Source organism: Cibotium barometz, chromosome 4 (assembly GCF_041138505.1).
Source record: "Cibotium barometz isolate CiBa-2024 chromosome 4, ASM4113850v1, whole genome shotgun sequence".
In the NCBI taxonomy this organism is placed as follows: domain Eukaryota; kingdom Viridiplantae; phylum Streptophyta; class Polypodiopsida; order Cyatheales; family Cibotiaceae; genus Cibotium; species Cibotium barometz.
In genome coordinates, this window is record NC_141049.1 from 26,027,476 (window position 1) to 26,041,183 (window position 13,708).

The 13,708-nt window shown below is 39.7% G+C and overlaps 1 protein-coding gene across 1 annotated transcript; it reads right to left on the reverse strand.

The window, feature by feature from the left end:
• Nucleotides 1-1,158: 1,158 nt before the first annotated feature.
• Nucleotides 1,159-2,065, reverse strand: LOC147639095 (pathogenesis-related thaumatin-like protein 3.7). The gene is made up of 2 exons (XM_086782748.1): nucleotides 1,823-2,065; nucleotides 1,159-1,684 (listed from the first exon to the last, which is right to left on the reverse strand). The coding sequence occupies exons 1-2, from the start codon at nucleotides 1,863-1,865 to the stop codon at nucleotides 1,245-1,247; spliced, it is 483 nt and encodes a 160-aa protein (XP_086638874.1). The 5' UTR covers nucleotides 1,866-2,065; the 3' UTR covers nucleotides 1,159-1,244.
• Nucleotides 2,066-13,708: the final 11,643 nt, after the last annotated feature.

Sequence of the window (13,708 nt, forward strand, 5' to 3'; positions counted from 1 at the left end):
TAATGCAAAATGTCTAGCTATGTTTATTGGGGTTTATTTAAATGGCATTCAACCGTTCAATGGTATATAGTTGTGACATTGTGTATGATAAACATTTTAGTTGAATTATTTTATGATTTAATATAGTGTTTTTTGATAATTTCTTATGGTAGTTTTAAGCTATGAGAAATATATATAGATATGGATATTTGCAATTTTGCTAAGTAGCCAAACATCATTGTAATTTCATCAAAATATTAAAATTTGAGTCTAAAAAGTTTTGTGATTTCAAGGTTCTTAACAAGCAATTTAATTCTCGTGTTTCTGATTTAGGTGCTTTGGAACTTAGCATTTTGATGAACGATTGTGTTAACAAAATAAACCAAGCAATTGCTTCATAAAAAGGAACACCCCTTTATGTGGTTTCACGAACATATAAGTCTTGACTTCAAATCCTATGTTCCATGAGTTTGCTTTAAAGGTTAGTCTAGGTGTAGTGGGTCTTTGACCTTATTTGTAAAGTCTTCACCTAGATTTATTGATAGAGTGCTTTGACAATCTCAGTTAATTAGTGGGATAAAAAAGCAGTATTCAGGTGCCTTATTGGTAGAAACATAGATGGAGAAGCAACCTTGTGTAGTGGGTCTTTGAGCTTTATTGTAAAGTCTCAAAGATTATCATAAAGTCTTCACTTTGGATCAGTTAATTTTTTTCTAGCAAGGCTATAATCGAGGTAAACCCATAATTGAGCAGTTTGCCAATCTCTTCTCTATATTATCTTAAGAAAGAGTTTCACAAAGCTGCCACATGGCAAGAATTTGGAGTTCGGGAAGGGGAGGAGGAGGTTTGGGTAGAATTTGATTTTGGAAGCCTCAAAAGACGTGCAAAGCACGAGGGTTCCCAACTAGTCAAAAAAAAAGTGGCATTTGGGTGCCTATTGGGAGAAACATAGACGGAGAACTTGAGTATTAAAGGTAAGTCTTGGTATAGTGCTAGGTACACCTTTATTGAAAAGTCGTCATTTTGTATTAATTAATCGTAGTCTAGGTATAGTGGGTCTTTGGAGGTAAACCTTTATTGAAAAGTCTTCATTTTGGAGCACTTTGCCAATCTCATTTAATTAACTGGATTTGAAATAGACGGAGTGACGGAAACTCTCGACATCAGTAACTCCAGTGATTAGCCATCATTAAACGTCAGCATACAAATAGATTAAGTAAAGGTCCCAATCTCTACAGAGATTCACTGGGCTTTGAGACGTAAGATCACCCACAAAAGTAGATGCTGTAGTCGGTAGAGCCGTAGGGGCAGGTTTTGGAGGCGTAGCTGGGGCACTGGCTTGGAGCAGCGCAGTCGAGGCTGGGGCAGGCTGGATTGGAAGGGGTGACGGACATGCCCATGTTGAAGCCCGCAACCGCGGAAAGGCCGTAATTGTCCTGGGCGTCGTTGCCATCGACGGTGATGTCGAACTGGGTGACGCCGCTGGGCGGGCCGGTGTTGCAAACACCGTCGCAGCCTCCAGCAACGCCCCAAACGGTGGCGCCGTCCCAGGCGGGCGTGGCGGCTACATCCCAGCTGGCGCCGGGGCTCAGCGCAGAGCAGCCCCCTCCCACTCCGTTCATGGGGCTCCAGTATTTGGCACACACCGCCGTAGAACCACAGCTGTTGGTGATATGAAGGTTCACAGCATCAACAGCAAAACCGCCTGCAAAACAGGAAACTCCTCAAAAAATACTCGCCAAACAGTAAAACTCTTAAAACATGGAAGAATCGCTCAAAAATTACTCGCCAAACAGTAAAACTCTTAAAACATGGAAGAATCGGAAATGTGCACGATGAATACCCGAGCAAATGAAAAAGACGAAAAGGCAAAAGATCTTCTTCATGCCGGCGGCCTAGTAAGGGACTGACTGCGCTGGTTTATCTGATGGTGTTGTCGAGATCTTGTTGTGTGGGCTGCACTGCATGTTGCTTTATAGGCCTATTGGTCGGCGATAGCCCCTGGCTGGTCGACGGTCCACTAGCCGATGCGTGTCTCGCGCTCTAGTCAAGATGTGGTCAGTCTAGTTGCTTGGCCTAATAAGGGACTGACTGCGCTGGTTTATCTGATGGTGTTGTCGAGATCTTGTTGTGTGGGCTGCACTGCATGTTGCTTTATAGGCCTATGATAGCCCCTGGCTGGTCAAGATGCGTGTCTCGCGCTCTAGTCAAGATGTGACAGACCTTAGTGTAGTCAGTCTAGTGGCTTGACCCGTTCTTTACGGGCAAAATGATAGGGAAGGGAAGACTAAGCGCTTGTCCAAGGTTTGGAAGCCCACCTTGATATTTTTTAAAATCCTAGAACAATAGGTGCCCCCCTCTCCCTTGTGCCGTTGCAGCACAAAAAAACAAAGCGTTCATTCCCTAGCTTGCATTCCTTGTCTTACCATGTGTTCATCTGCACCCTTGTGCTTAATAGATAGTATAGAAAAAGATATAAATATAAAAATCATGGACTCACGTTGCTATGACACATACAACGAATGTTCCTACACGTATGTGTGTATCTCTCTCTATGTTATATACATGTGTGTGTGTGCCTTTCTGTGTCTACGTTACATACATGTACATACACATCTCGCTGTCTCTCATGAAAAATAAGCATAAACACATGTATGTATCACTAATTGAAATAAGTAATGATATCCAAATAAACATACAAAGAACGTCCTCACTGTATAGTGATAAAAAAGATTAATACAAAAGAGTAAAAATAAGAAAAGCAACAAGAATCAATCAATCAATCAATCTAGTGATCAGTAGAAAAGCAAAGCTTCCACTTCTTAGAGACATCAACCCCACGGGCAAAGCATGATGTCGCCGCCCAACCTAGTATCCAGCCGACATATCTCCACTACACTGGCCATCAAGTGTGGATGTCTTCCTCTATCGTGGACCTACACAGAAAAGAGAGAATTATTAAAAAAATTATTGAAAATCTAGTATAGTTATGGTTAATCTTACTAGACACAAACGAAGACTAAAGTAAAGCTATGCCAGGTTCATATTGAATAGAGAAGCTTCTATATGTAGTGAATAAGATCCAAGCCTCTGGTATAGAGTAGCTCTCAAAGGAGGCGACACATTTCTCCGTGTCATAAACAATGTCCAAAACACACTCTTTCATAAACAAATACACCCCTAGTTCCTCATTGAGAACATTAATCCTGTTACCATATATATAGGCAGTGATGTGTGTGAATGCACTTAGGACCGCCGGGGTACTTTTTCCCTCCTTAGGAGGTTTTTTTCCGTGGCTTGTATATACGCCCATCATTCTAAGGTTAACTTATCTTTGTACATTGACACAATCTAATACACTGTGTGTTGTGTGCATTCTTGCTTCTTCTTCTCCAAGCTTTCCTGCAACCCTAATTCCAACAATTGGTATCAAGCAGGCATCGGCGGCTAGGGCTACGCCGCTAGCACCCTCCGACTCACATTCTTCGATTGAGGTGAGGTTTCACGAGCTCTTTCAGGTCTCTATACTCTGCAGATAGACCCGTAGGGCTTTGCATTCTTAGAACCCTAATTCTAACAATTGGTATCAGAGCAGGCATCGGCTAGGGCTACATTGCTAGCACCCTCCGACTCACGTTCTTCGATTGAGGTGAGGTTTCATGAGCGCTTTCAGGTCCCTATACTCTACAGATAGACCCGTAGGGCTTTGCGTTCTCACAAATTGCATCTGAGGTTGTTTCGGGCTCCGTTTTTGCATTACAAGTTCTGTACAGGTGATTTCGTCATTTTATGCAGAAATTTCGACAGTGTAGTTTTCTGCAAAACAGGCATACGTATTCTATTGTGGACCGTGCTACATAGCACGAGTTGTTTTCTGTTTAGTCTTTGCTTCATTACAGGTAGCTTTTGCATCAGTTTTAGTCAGTGGCCATGGCTGATAACAACAATGATGTATTTCGCATGTTGTTTTTATTGATGACAAATTGGATGGAGACAGCAGCAACTACCCACTTTGGGCATACATGATGCAACATGTTTTGGTTGCAAAAGGAATGTGGAACATTGTGCAGGGTATGGATGTACGTCTAGGTTTTGTGAATGTAGGATCTGATGAGGATGTTGCAGGTTCTAGCAGCTCTACTGTTGCTACTATTTTACCCACTGCTGAACAAGCTCGTTGGATGGTAAAGATGCAGAGGCTCATGCCTTGATTGCACTTTCTATCAAACATAACATCACTCCACATATTCGTTCAGCTAAAACAGTAAAACAGGCTTGGGATATTCTAGCTGGTTTGTATGCAGGTCGTAACGAGGCAAAAATCTCTTACCCGCGTAAAGAGATAGAATCGAAGATTATGCAGGAAGATGATGACATGAATGTTTTTCTTGCTGAGATTAAAGATCTCAAGGAACGGTTGATTTCTACAGGTGAGATTATTCCTGATCATTCTCTTGTGCAGACTATTCTTGATGCTTTACCTGAGTCATATCAAACTTTTGCTTCCACGTGGAGACTTGTTATTGAGGACAGACCTGATGTTGTCAAGTATGATACTTTAGTCAACAAGCTCTTGCAAGAACCGCAGTCCAGGCAAAACAGGACTAGGCAGCGTGCAGTTGATTAGGCATTTGTTGGCTGCCCACAGAGAAGAAGTGGTAAGGCAGCCCCTTCCACTGTTTCTTCTCCTATTAGTAGGTCTGTAACTTCTTCTCCTTCCAGAGGTAGCAACAATAGGTATGAGAAGGCTCTTGATAAAGGCAAGAAAAAAATCAGGTGCAACTATTGTAAGGCAACTGATCATGTAATTAATAATTGTCCTAAGCTAAAAGAGACAAAGAAGAAAGAGTCAAATGCAGCCACAATAGCGGATGCTTCTACAAATGTAGATTCTTCAAATGTTGTGCAAGATACAGAATGGGCGTTTAGCGTGTATTGCTAGTATGACCCATCTGTACATGATGCATGTTTGGTAGTTTCTGTTGACTCTGATGTATGGTATTTTGACAGTGGTGCTACAAAGCACATTACCTCGCATCGTGATATGTTCACTTGTCTTGAGGCTGTCCCTAATGGGAAAACTGTCACATGTGCCAATAATGCTTCTTACCCAGTGAAGGGCGTTGGTAAAATTATGCTTACTGCTGCAAATGGCAGTGCTTTCACACTTTCAGATGCTTTGTATATGCCAGGGATAAAGAAGAATCTATTGTCTATCTCTGCGCTTACTAGACTTGGACTTGTAGTCAAATTTGTGGATGACAGATGTACTGTTCATGATTTGACTTCTGGTGATACGATTATTGCATCTAGCACCTTGTTTCGTGGGCTGTATAGGCTCAATTTCTTATGACAAGTGTGTGGAAGATTCAGCAAATATAGTTTTTGATGAAAAGGCAGTTTCAGATGCAAAACTATGGCATGCTCGTTTTGGTCATCTGAACTTTGCTAGTTTGTTGCATTTGCAAAAATTTGATATGGTTGCTTCATTGCCCCCTCTTGAGGCACCATTATTTAACATGTTTGTGAAGGTTATATTTTGGGAAAAATGTAGCGTTATGCGTTTCCAAAGGATGGTTCTGTGCAGGCCACTCGCAAATTGCAACTTGTACATAGTGATGTATGTGGGCCTATGCAAACTCCGTCATTTGGTAAACACTTGTACTTCGTGACTTTCATTGATGATTACGCAAGGCATGCATGGGTATATTCACTGAAGGCAAAGTCCAAAGTGTTTTTGTGCTTCAAACAGTTTTTGCTTATGGTTGAAAATGTATCCAATTGTATTGTGGGCACCCTCCGTTCTGATCGAGGGAGGGAGTACATGTCTAAAGAGTTTGACGCATTTCTGGCTAGTCGTGGGATAAAACACCAATGTACAGTGTCATATACCCCTCAACAAAATGGTATTGCTGAGAGAAAAAACAGGTCACTTATGGAGATGGCACGATGTATGGTCAAGAGCTAAGCTTTGCCACATGCATTTTGGCTTGAGGTTGTCATGTGTGCTGCATATGTGCTCAATAGGTATCCCACTAAGGCCTTGCAGTCTGTTACTCCATACGAAGCTTGGCATGGCAGGAAGCCTTCTATTGGTCACTTGCGTGTCATTGGTTGCTTGGCCTATGCTTTAGTGCCTATGCAACAACGTAGAAAATTGGATGATAAGGCTATCAAATGCATTTTTGTTGGTTACAGTGCTGAGAGCAAGGGTTACAGATTGTATCATCCGCAGTCAAAGCGTATCTTGATTAGTCGAGATGTTGTTTTTGTGGAAGATGTTGTGCAGCCTTTGTTATCATGTACCAAAGAGATAGGTGTGAGCTCACGGGATGCATTTGATACGTTGTTGCCTCTGTTTACAGGTGGGAACTCAAATGTAAGTCCTAATGAGGCAAATATTCAGCCTATACAGATTTCAAACGACATCATAGATCAGCCTATTTTTGATGCAGATTTACAGGATGTAATTTATGAGGATAGGGCTGAAAATGAGCAGGCTAGAGGTATGCCTAAATGGCTGGTGCAAACCTTACGTGATAGTAAAATTGATGCACCTATTTCTAGTCGTACTCGTTCAGGTTTTCAGCATGCCTCTTATGCATCAGATTGTTATGCTTTGGCTGTGTCTAGTATGTGTGAAGAGGAAGAACCTCTTTCATTTGATGAGGCACAAAAATCAAAAAATTGGTTGGCTGCAATGCAAAGTGAATATGATGCTATAATGAAGAATGGTACATGGTCTTTGTGTGATTTGCCTATTGGTAAAAAGGTCATTGGATGTAAGTGGGTTTTTAAGTTGAAACGAAAGCCAGATGGCAGTGTTGATCGCTATAAGGCTAGACTTGTTGCAAAGGGTTATGCTCAAGAAAAGGGCATTGATTTTGATGAGACCTTTGCTCCCACTTGTCGTATGACTACCATTCGTAGCATTTGTGCATTGGTAGCTCATAATGGTTGGAATGTACATCAGTTGGACATAAAGATTGCCTTCTTGAATGGAGATTTGCATGAGATGTATGTATCACAGTCTCGTGGATTTGTTCAAAGAGGGCAGGAAAACAAAGTGTACAGGTTGAAAAAGCCTTTGTATGGTTTAAATCAAGCTCCGCGAGCTTGGTATGAAAAGATACATGCATATTTGACTGCACATGGTTTTCAGAATAGTCCAACAGAAAGCACTTTGTATGTTAAACATGTGGATGATGTACATCTAATCATTGCTCTCTATGTCGATGACATGTTGCTCACAGGACCAAATGAGAGTCATATTGTTGATTTTAAGGCTGATTTGAATGCCTCTTTTGAGATGTCAGATTTGGGGCATTTGCATCATTATTTGGGGATACAATTTAAGCAATGTGATGGAAGTATTGCTTTGTGTCAGACAAAGTATATTGAGACATTGTTGTAGAGATTTGGCCTTGAAGACTGCAAGCCTATTGCTACTCCAATGGAGACAGGTTTGAAGTTGAGTCTTCATGATACTGGAGATCACTTTGATGTCACACTCTATCAGACAGCTATTGGTTGCCTCATTTATGTATGCATTACGAGGCCGGACATTCAATTTGCAGTCTCACAGGTGAGCAGGTTTATGCATAGCCCAGGGTATCAGCATTGGAAGGTAGTTAAACGCATCTTTCACTACTTGAGTGGCACCATACATCTTGGGTTGTTTTATCCCAAGGGGGGATCGTTGCCGCCAGATTTACATGCTTTTTTCGGACTTAGATTGGGCTGGTTGCTATGACACAAGAGTGTCCACAAGTGGTTTTTGTTTCATGCTCGGTAGCTCATGCATATCTTGATTGAGCAAGAAGTAACCTACTGTGGCCACTTCTAGTTGTGAAGTTGAGTACAGGATAGCTTTCAGAGCTATGGTTGAGTGTGTGTGGCTCAGACGGCTTATGGGGGCTGACTTGGGTGTTGGACAAGAGTCTACCACCTCTATCTACACTGCCAATCAGAGCGGATTGGCAGTTGCGAGAGAAACCCAATTTTTCATGCTCGCACAAAGCACATTGAGGTGCATTATCACTATGTTAGAGAGAGACTCTCAACAGGAGAGATCAGCTTGGCATATGTGCCAACACAGGACAACCTCGCCGATCTTTTCACAAAGGCGCTTCCTCGTGAGAAGTTTGAAGCTTTCCGCAAAGCTTTGGGCTTGCTCCCCTTTGTGGACTGATCTACTTCGGGCATGGTACTTCCCTATACATGAGAGCCAGCTTTCGTTCACACCATCACTCGCAAGGGAGATTTGTTGCCATATATATAGGCAGTGATGTGTGTGAACACACTTAGGACCACCGGGGTACTTTTTTCCTCCTTAATTAGGAGGTTTTTTCCCCTGGCTTGTATATATGCCCATCATTCTAGGGCTAACTTATCTTTGTACATTGACACAATCTAATACACTGTGTGTGTTGTGTGCATTCTTGTTGCTTCTTCTCCAAGCTTTGTGTGCCTGCAAGCCTAATTCCAACAAATCCCATATCTCTAAATGCCCTCATCCATAACTTTGACCCCATGAAAAAGTCCACCATAGGTAGAATCCTAAAACAGACAAGAAATTAAAAAGTTGTATAAATAAACATGCAAATCCTATAATAATTTCTTATAATTTACACACCCACCCCTATGACAATCTAGCAAAATCCCAGCAACATTGTTGATAAGGAGGGGTGCACACCAAAGTGGTGGCTTTGTAAATAAAATAAGTTATATAATGTCATGCATAAAAAAACCATGAATTAAAAAAAAAAGATATAAAATTGTTAACCTTTAATCCTCGACTCCAGCATATCCAAAGTGAATATGTTATCATACATGCTTGTCCCTAAAATAAAACAAAACTTTTTAGAATATGTACATAAAAGAAAGCACAAAGAGCCATGGAGACTCCCTTTTGGCATGCATCCTCCTCTTGTCCTATGGCAGGGAAAAGGAGCGTGCTTAATAGTGAAGATACATATACATACAAAAAGACATACAAAAATTTGAACACATAATTTCAATACGATACCTGAAATTATTATCTGGAAGTATCTAAGATCTTCTTATAAATAATATTACTTATTGTAAGCCAAGCAATGAGGTATAGTCCCCCCAAATTGAGACCATAACTAAGTGGTTTTGGTAAAAAAATAGAGCTATCAAAATAGGTCCGATCGCATGCACTTTGTCCTAGAAGTAAACCATATAAAACCACTTACCAGTTTGGATTGCAAGTAAAAGTGATAAATAAATCAAGCTTGCCCTCGGAAAGGATAATTATGAGTATATCTAATATATTTACCATGGCCCACAAGTAAAACTCGATGGTAAATAGTGACAATGTTGTAGGTAACAAATTGCTTCTAGGGTGTTCTTGTTGCCAAATGCAAAACTTCCTTACATATACAACATTAGTAGTACAAACCATCTCTGGACCACTCACATTGGTCTCATAGAGGCAGTATCTTGAAGAAATACCTTGACAACATTTGATGATCGCACATGTGGGAAAACAACATATAATTGCCATGACTAAACACTGGAGTTGCCAAGCATAATCCTAAAAGAGACATTGTTTGGCCTTGTGATTTGTTTATTGTCATGCTAACACAAGTCAAATAGGGTCGAAGTGCCTCCATCTCATATCGAATGGAAGCTACAACGTAATTGGAATGAAAGTTATCCTCGAAATAAAGATCCTATCTACAATGTTAGTGCTAGTAATAATTTATGCCTCTAACACCTTTGTGTGGAATTCCTTGCATATTAATCGAGTATTATTGCACAATCTCTTTTAGGGATTTAGATTACACAATAAAATTATTGCATAATCTCTTTTAGGGATTTAGATTACACAATAAAATTATTGGAGCATTCTTTTTCAAAACCAACCGATGCGGTGGATAACCACCACCAAGATTAAGAATGTTTAGGTACTTTATTGCATACAAAAAAGAACCTTCACCACCAGTGTTATTGACAGAATCTACACTCAAGAAATCCCTGCTCTCCAAAGGCATGGCATTCAATGCAGTGCTATTGATTGCATCAACCTCAAGGTTTTCAGGTGCAAGAATAGCATGATGTGTACAATATGATGCATAATCTACAACACTTAGAAGACCCCTATACACCCATTCAATCAAGTCTTCCATAGGCCCTCTTTCTAAAAGAATTTTTGGTGGAACTGACATGATACATTCTTTTATCCCTCTTTATTCGTTCCATTGCCAATGTCTAAAACCCATTGTATAAATTCATGCTCAGTTTAGTTATAGCCATTTTGAAGCACTCACGATCGCATATTCTATGTAAGCGTCAATACTTTAGTGTCTCTCCATATCTGTGATGAGTGACATAATGCAGCATTAACAACTCGGGGGGGTCACTCGTATAAATATGTAAGTATCACGTGGGTTCAACAGAAGGACATTTTAAATATTTAAAACTTACAGAAATATATTTACAGAAGGGATTTATTTATTGTATTTTAAAAAAAAATTTACAGATTTGAATAAGAAAGGATACATTATATCCACTTAAAAATTCACAGATAAGGGACTTTTTAAATAGGCCTTGAACGCACGTGATATAGAGGATTTACATATAGTGACCCCCCCGAGATTAACAATGTCCTCTCGTTCTCCCTTTGGAACAATTGGCAAGATCTATCTAAAATCTCCGCCAAACAATATGATCTTTCCACCAAAAAGCCGATCACTACCCATGATGTCTCTCAATGTCCTGTCTAATGCTTCAAAGGCATATCGATGGGTCATGGGTGCCTCAATCCATATTACTAACTTAGCTAGCTTCACAACATGTGTAGGATACCTATTAACCTTTATATTACATGTGCTTGATGCATATAGGTCCAATGGTATTTTAAACCGTGAATGAGCTGTGTGACCATTGCTTTTAGTAGCAAGGATCCAATGCCAGAAGATGCACATACCAAAGCAACGTGCCCTCTCCACACAATCGAGAAAGAAAAATTTTATAGAGAAAGGTCTTGCCAGACCCTCCTAGACTATCAAGAAAAAACACTTCACCAACATCTACATATACCCCCTCCAAAATATGATTAAAGGCTGGCTGTTGACAATCATTTAGAGTTCTTTTCATCCGATCGGTAATTTGTTCCTGCTTCTCAACATCAAACATTCTCACTTCTTGCAATAATCCATTTGTAACTATGGACACCATTGATCTATCCATAAGAGGCATTCCCTCAAACTCAACCAACCTTCAGCCATGTTGTTGAAGAATGTGCTCTAAATACAATAGAGTCTCATTCTTTTGCCACTACTTGAAGATCATTTAAATTCTGTATAGTCAGTTCTAATGCACGAAATAAATTATCGAAAAGTTATGATGAAAATATTACCCACAAAAGGCTAGGAGGGGCATGCTCACAAAACACCAAAATTGTGACATCAGGTGTCTGAATTCCATTCCACTTTGATGAAACGAGGCCTCTTGCATTAACACAAACCATTCTTCATCACTTTGTAATAAACCTCTAGCTATGCATGCTCCCCTTAAAAGTAGGATAACGTTTCCCAATCAAAAGTGTGCAAGTCATCAAAACACTTACAACCTTTGCAAACAATAAGCAACATATGTAAGAAATATTGCTTACAACAAGTAGAGGAGAAATGTTGTACATGCGATCGATGCTATTGCCTAACTTGCTTCTAGTCCACTTCTTAATACTTGTGTTCCAAACCCACTGGCATGTAAAGTTGCTGTAAAGCAAATCTTTTGCATTATCATGCAACTCTGTAATGAAGCAACACCTGTAGGACCGTGGTCATGGGCTCAAGTATAAAAGGGGGCTCATGGACTATCATTGTACCATTTTACCTTTCTACCTTTTGAAACCGTTTGACATTTTGGCTCCTTTCTTGGAGATGGACACTCATGGTCTAGGACTCACTTATGGCAAGCTTGATAGCCATCCTCTTGGTGGGAGGTTAACTCACTTAGGCATCATGGCCATTGTATGAGATTATCCTTAATCTTATATTAATCCATGATGATTTGTCCCTAATCTAAGCTTCGTGATCAATTCATTTCAAATTTTTAATAAAGCAATACCTTTAGTTTAGGTATAGGACCTTAGTCAAGGGCTCAAGTATAAAAGAGGGCTCATGGACTATGATTGTACCTTTTTACCTTTCTACCTTTTGAAACCTTTTGACATCTTGGCTCCTTTCTTGGAGATGGCTACTCATGGTCTAGGGCTTGATAGCCATCCTCTTGGTGGGAGGTTAACTCACTTAGGCATCATGGCCATTGTATGAGATTATTCTTAATCTTGTATTAATCCATTATGATTTGTTCCTAATTTGAGCTTTATGATCACTCCATTTTAATTGGTATCAGAGCTCTTGGCTTTGACCCTTGCTTAGAAAGTGATTAGTGATAATCATTTTAAGATTATGCTTAATCTAATTTTTAGAATGCATTTTGTTGATCTTTTTTAGTGATAATCATTTTTGGATTACTCTTAATCCAATTTTTCAAAATGCATTATTTTGATCATGATTAATGTCATTTTCGGAATTGATTTTTATACAGTTTTCAGATTTGCTAATTTCTTGGTTTGATAAGATTAGCAATGAAATTTGTGTTAATCACTTTTGAATTCACATTAATCACGTTTCTCAGAACCCTAATCCACTTTACTGTTTGATTTCTTGAACTTCTTGTTATTTTCTTGATTTTTGAAATTAGGGTTTGCAAAGATTTTAGCAACCAATTTTGAATGATTTTCTTGCATTATCTTGATTAGAGAGCTTACAATTTCAAATATCAATCCTTAAAACCCTTATTTCTTCAAGATTAAACCCTAGATTGCCAAATCTTTGAGTTCTTGGAGAAAGATTATAAGAAGAAGATTGTGGTGCAAAAAATCATGATTGTTGTGCAGAGTTTTCAGATTGCTGTGCAGATTTTAGGTTGCAGGTTGCAGTGTAAAAATTTGGTGCATTTTCAAGAAAGAGTGCAAAAATTTGATACAATTTCAAGAAAGTGTGCAGATTTTAAGTGTAAGGTTCCCCCCTTCCACAAATAGGGGAAACGCTTAAGATAGTCCACTAAGTCTAAACTTGGAGAAAAATTTCCTACTCATCGACACCTTGACCATACAGAGATTCAAGGATACGATTCATAGGTAAGACCTAGTTCTATCCCGCAGGAGAAGCGTAGTCTTCTAAACATCGAATCACCGATAGGGCAACTGATCATAAATTGGGCAACTACTAGTCTTGATTCCTAGAGACAACGCTTTTTTCCTCATCCATGCAAGGCACAGCCGTTGGCCTAGTCTTCTAGAATAGAATTACTCGAGAACCTATTTATCTAACGTAGGGCTTTCACTTAATACGTTGGAAAGCTACCCGACTAATCGGGTCCACCTGTCCGTAGGATGGTGCCATCGGGGCATTCCATCCTCCCACTTTCCACCCTACTCACGCGTCAATTTGTTTTCTAATTAATCCTACCACACTGTTTGACATAAACAAACATGTTCCTTAATTAAAACCCTTTTCACAAGGTTTGTTAAGACAGCCTTTTTACACAATATAATCATGCACCAAAGACAAGATATATATAAAGTTTATACATGAATTAATTCCATACAGCCAAATCGGCTCTCTTATTCTTTTCCTTTATACCGTCGATGATCTAGAATTCGGCCTTCCAGCCTCTACATGCTGGGCAA

Bases quoted from the DNA above. Each gene is read 5' to 3' on its own strand.
- LOC147639095 (XM_086782748.1), bottom strand. From the start codon at position 1,865: ATGAAGAAGATCTTTTGCCTTTTCGTCTTTTTCATTTGCTCGG. The intron at 1,685-1,822 runs GTATTCATCGTG...CCTGTTTTGCAG, and splicing joins CGTCTTTTTCATTTGCTCGG to GCGGTTTTGCTGTTGATGCT.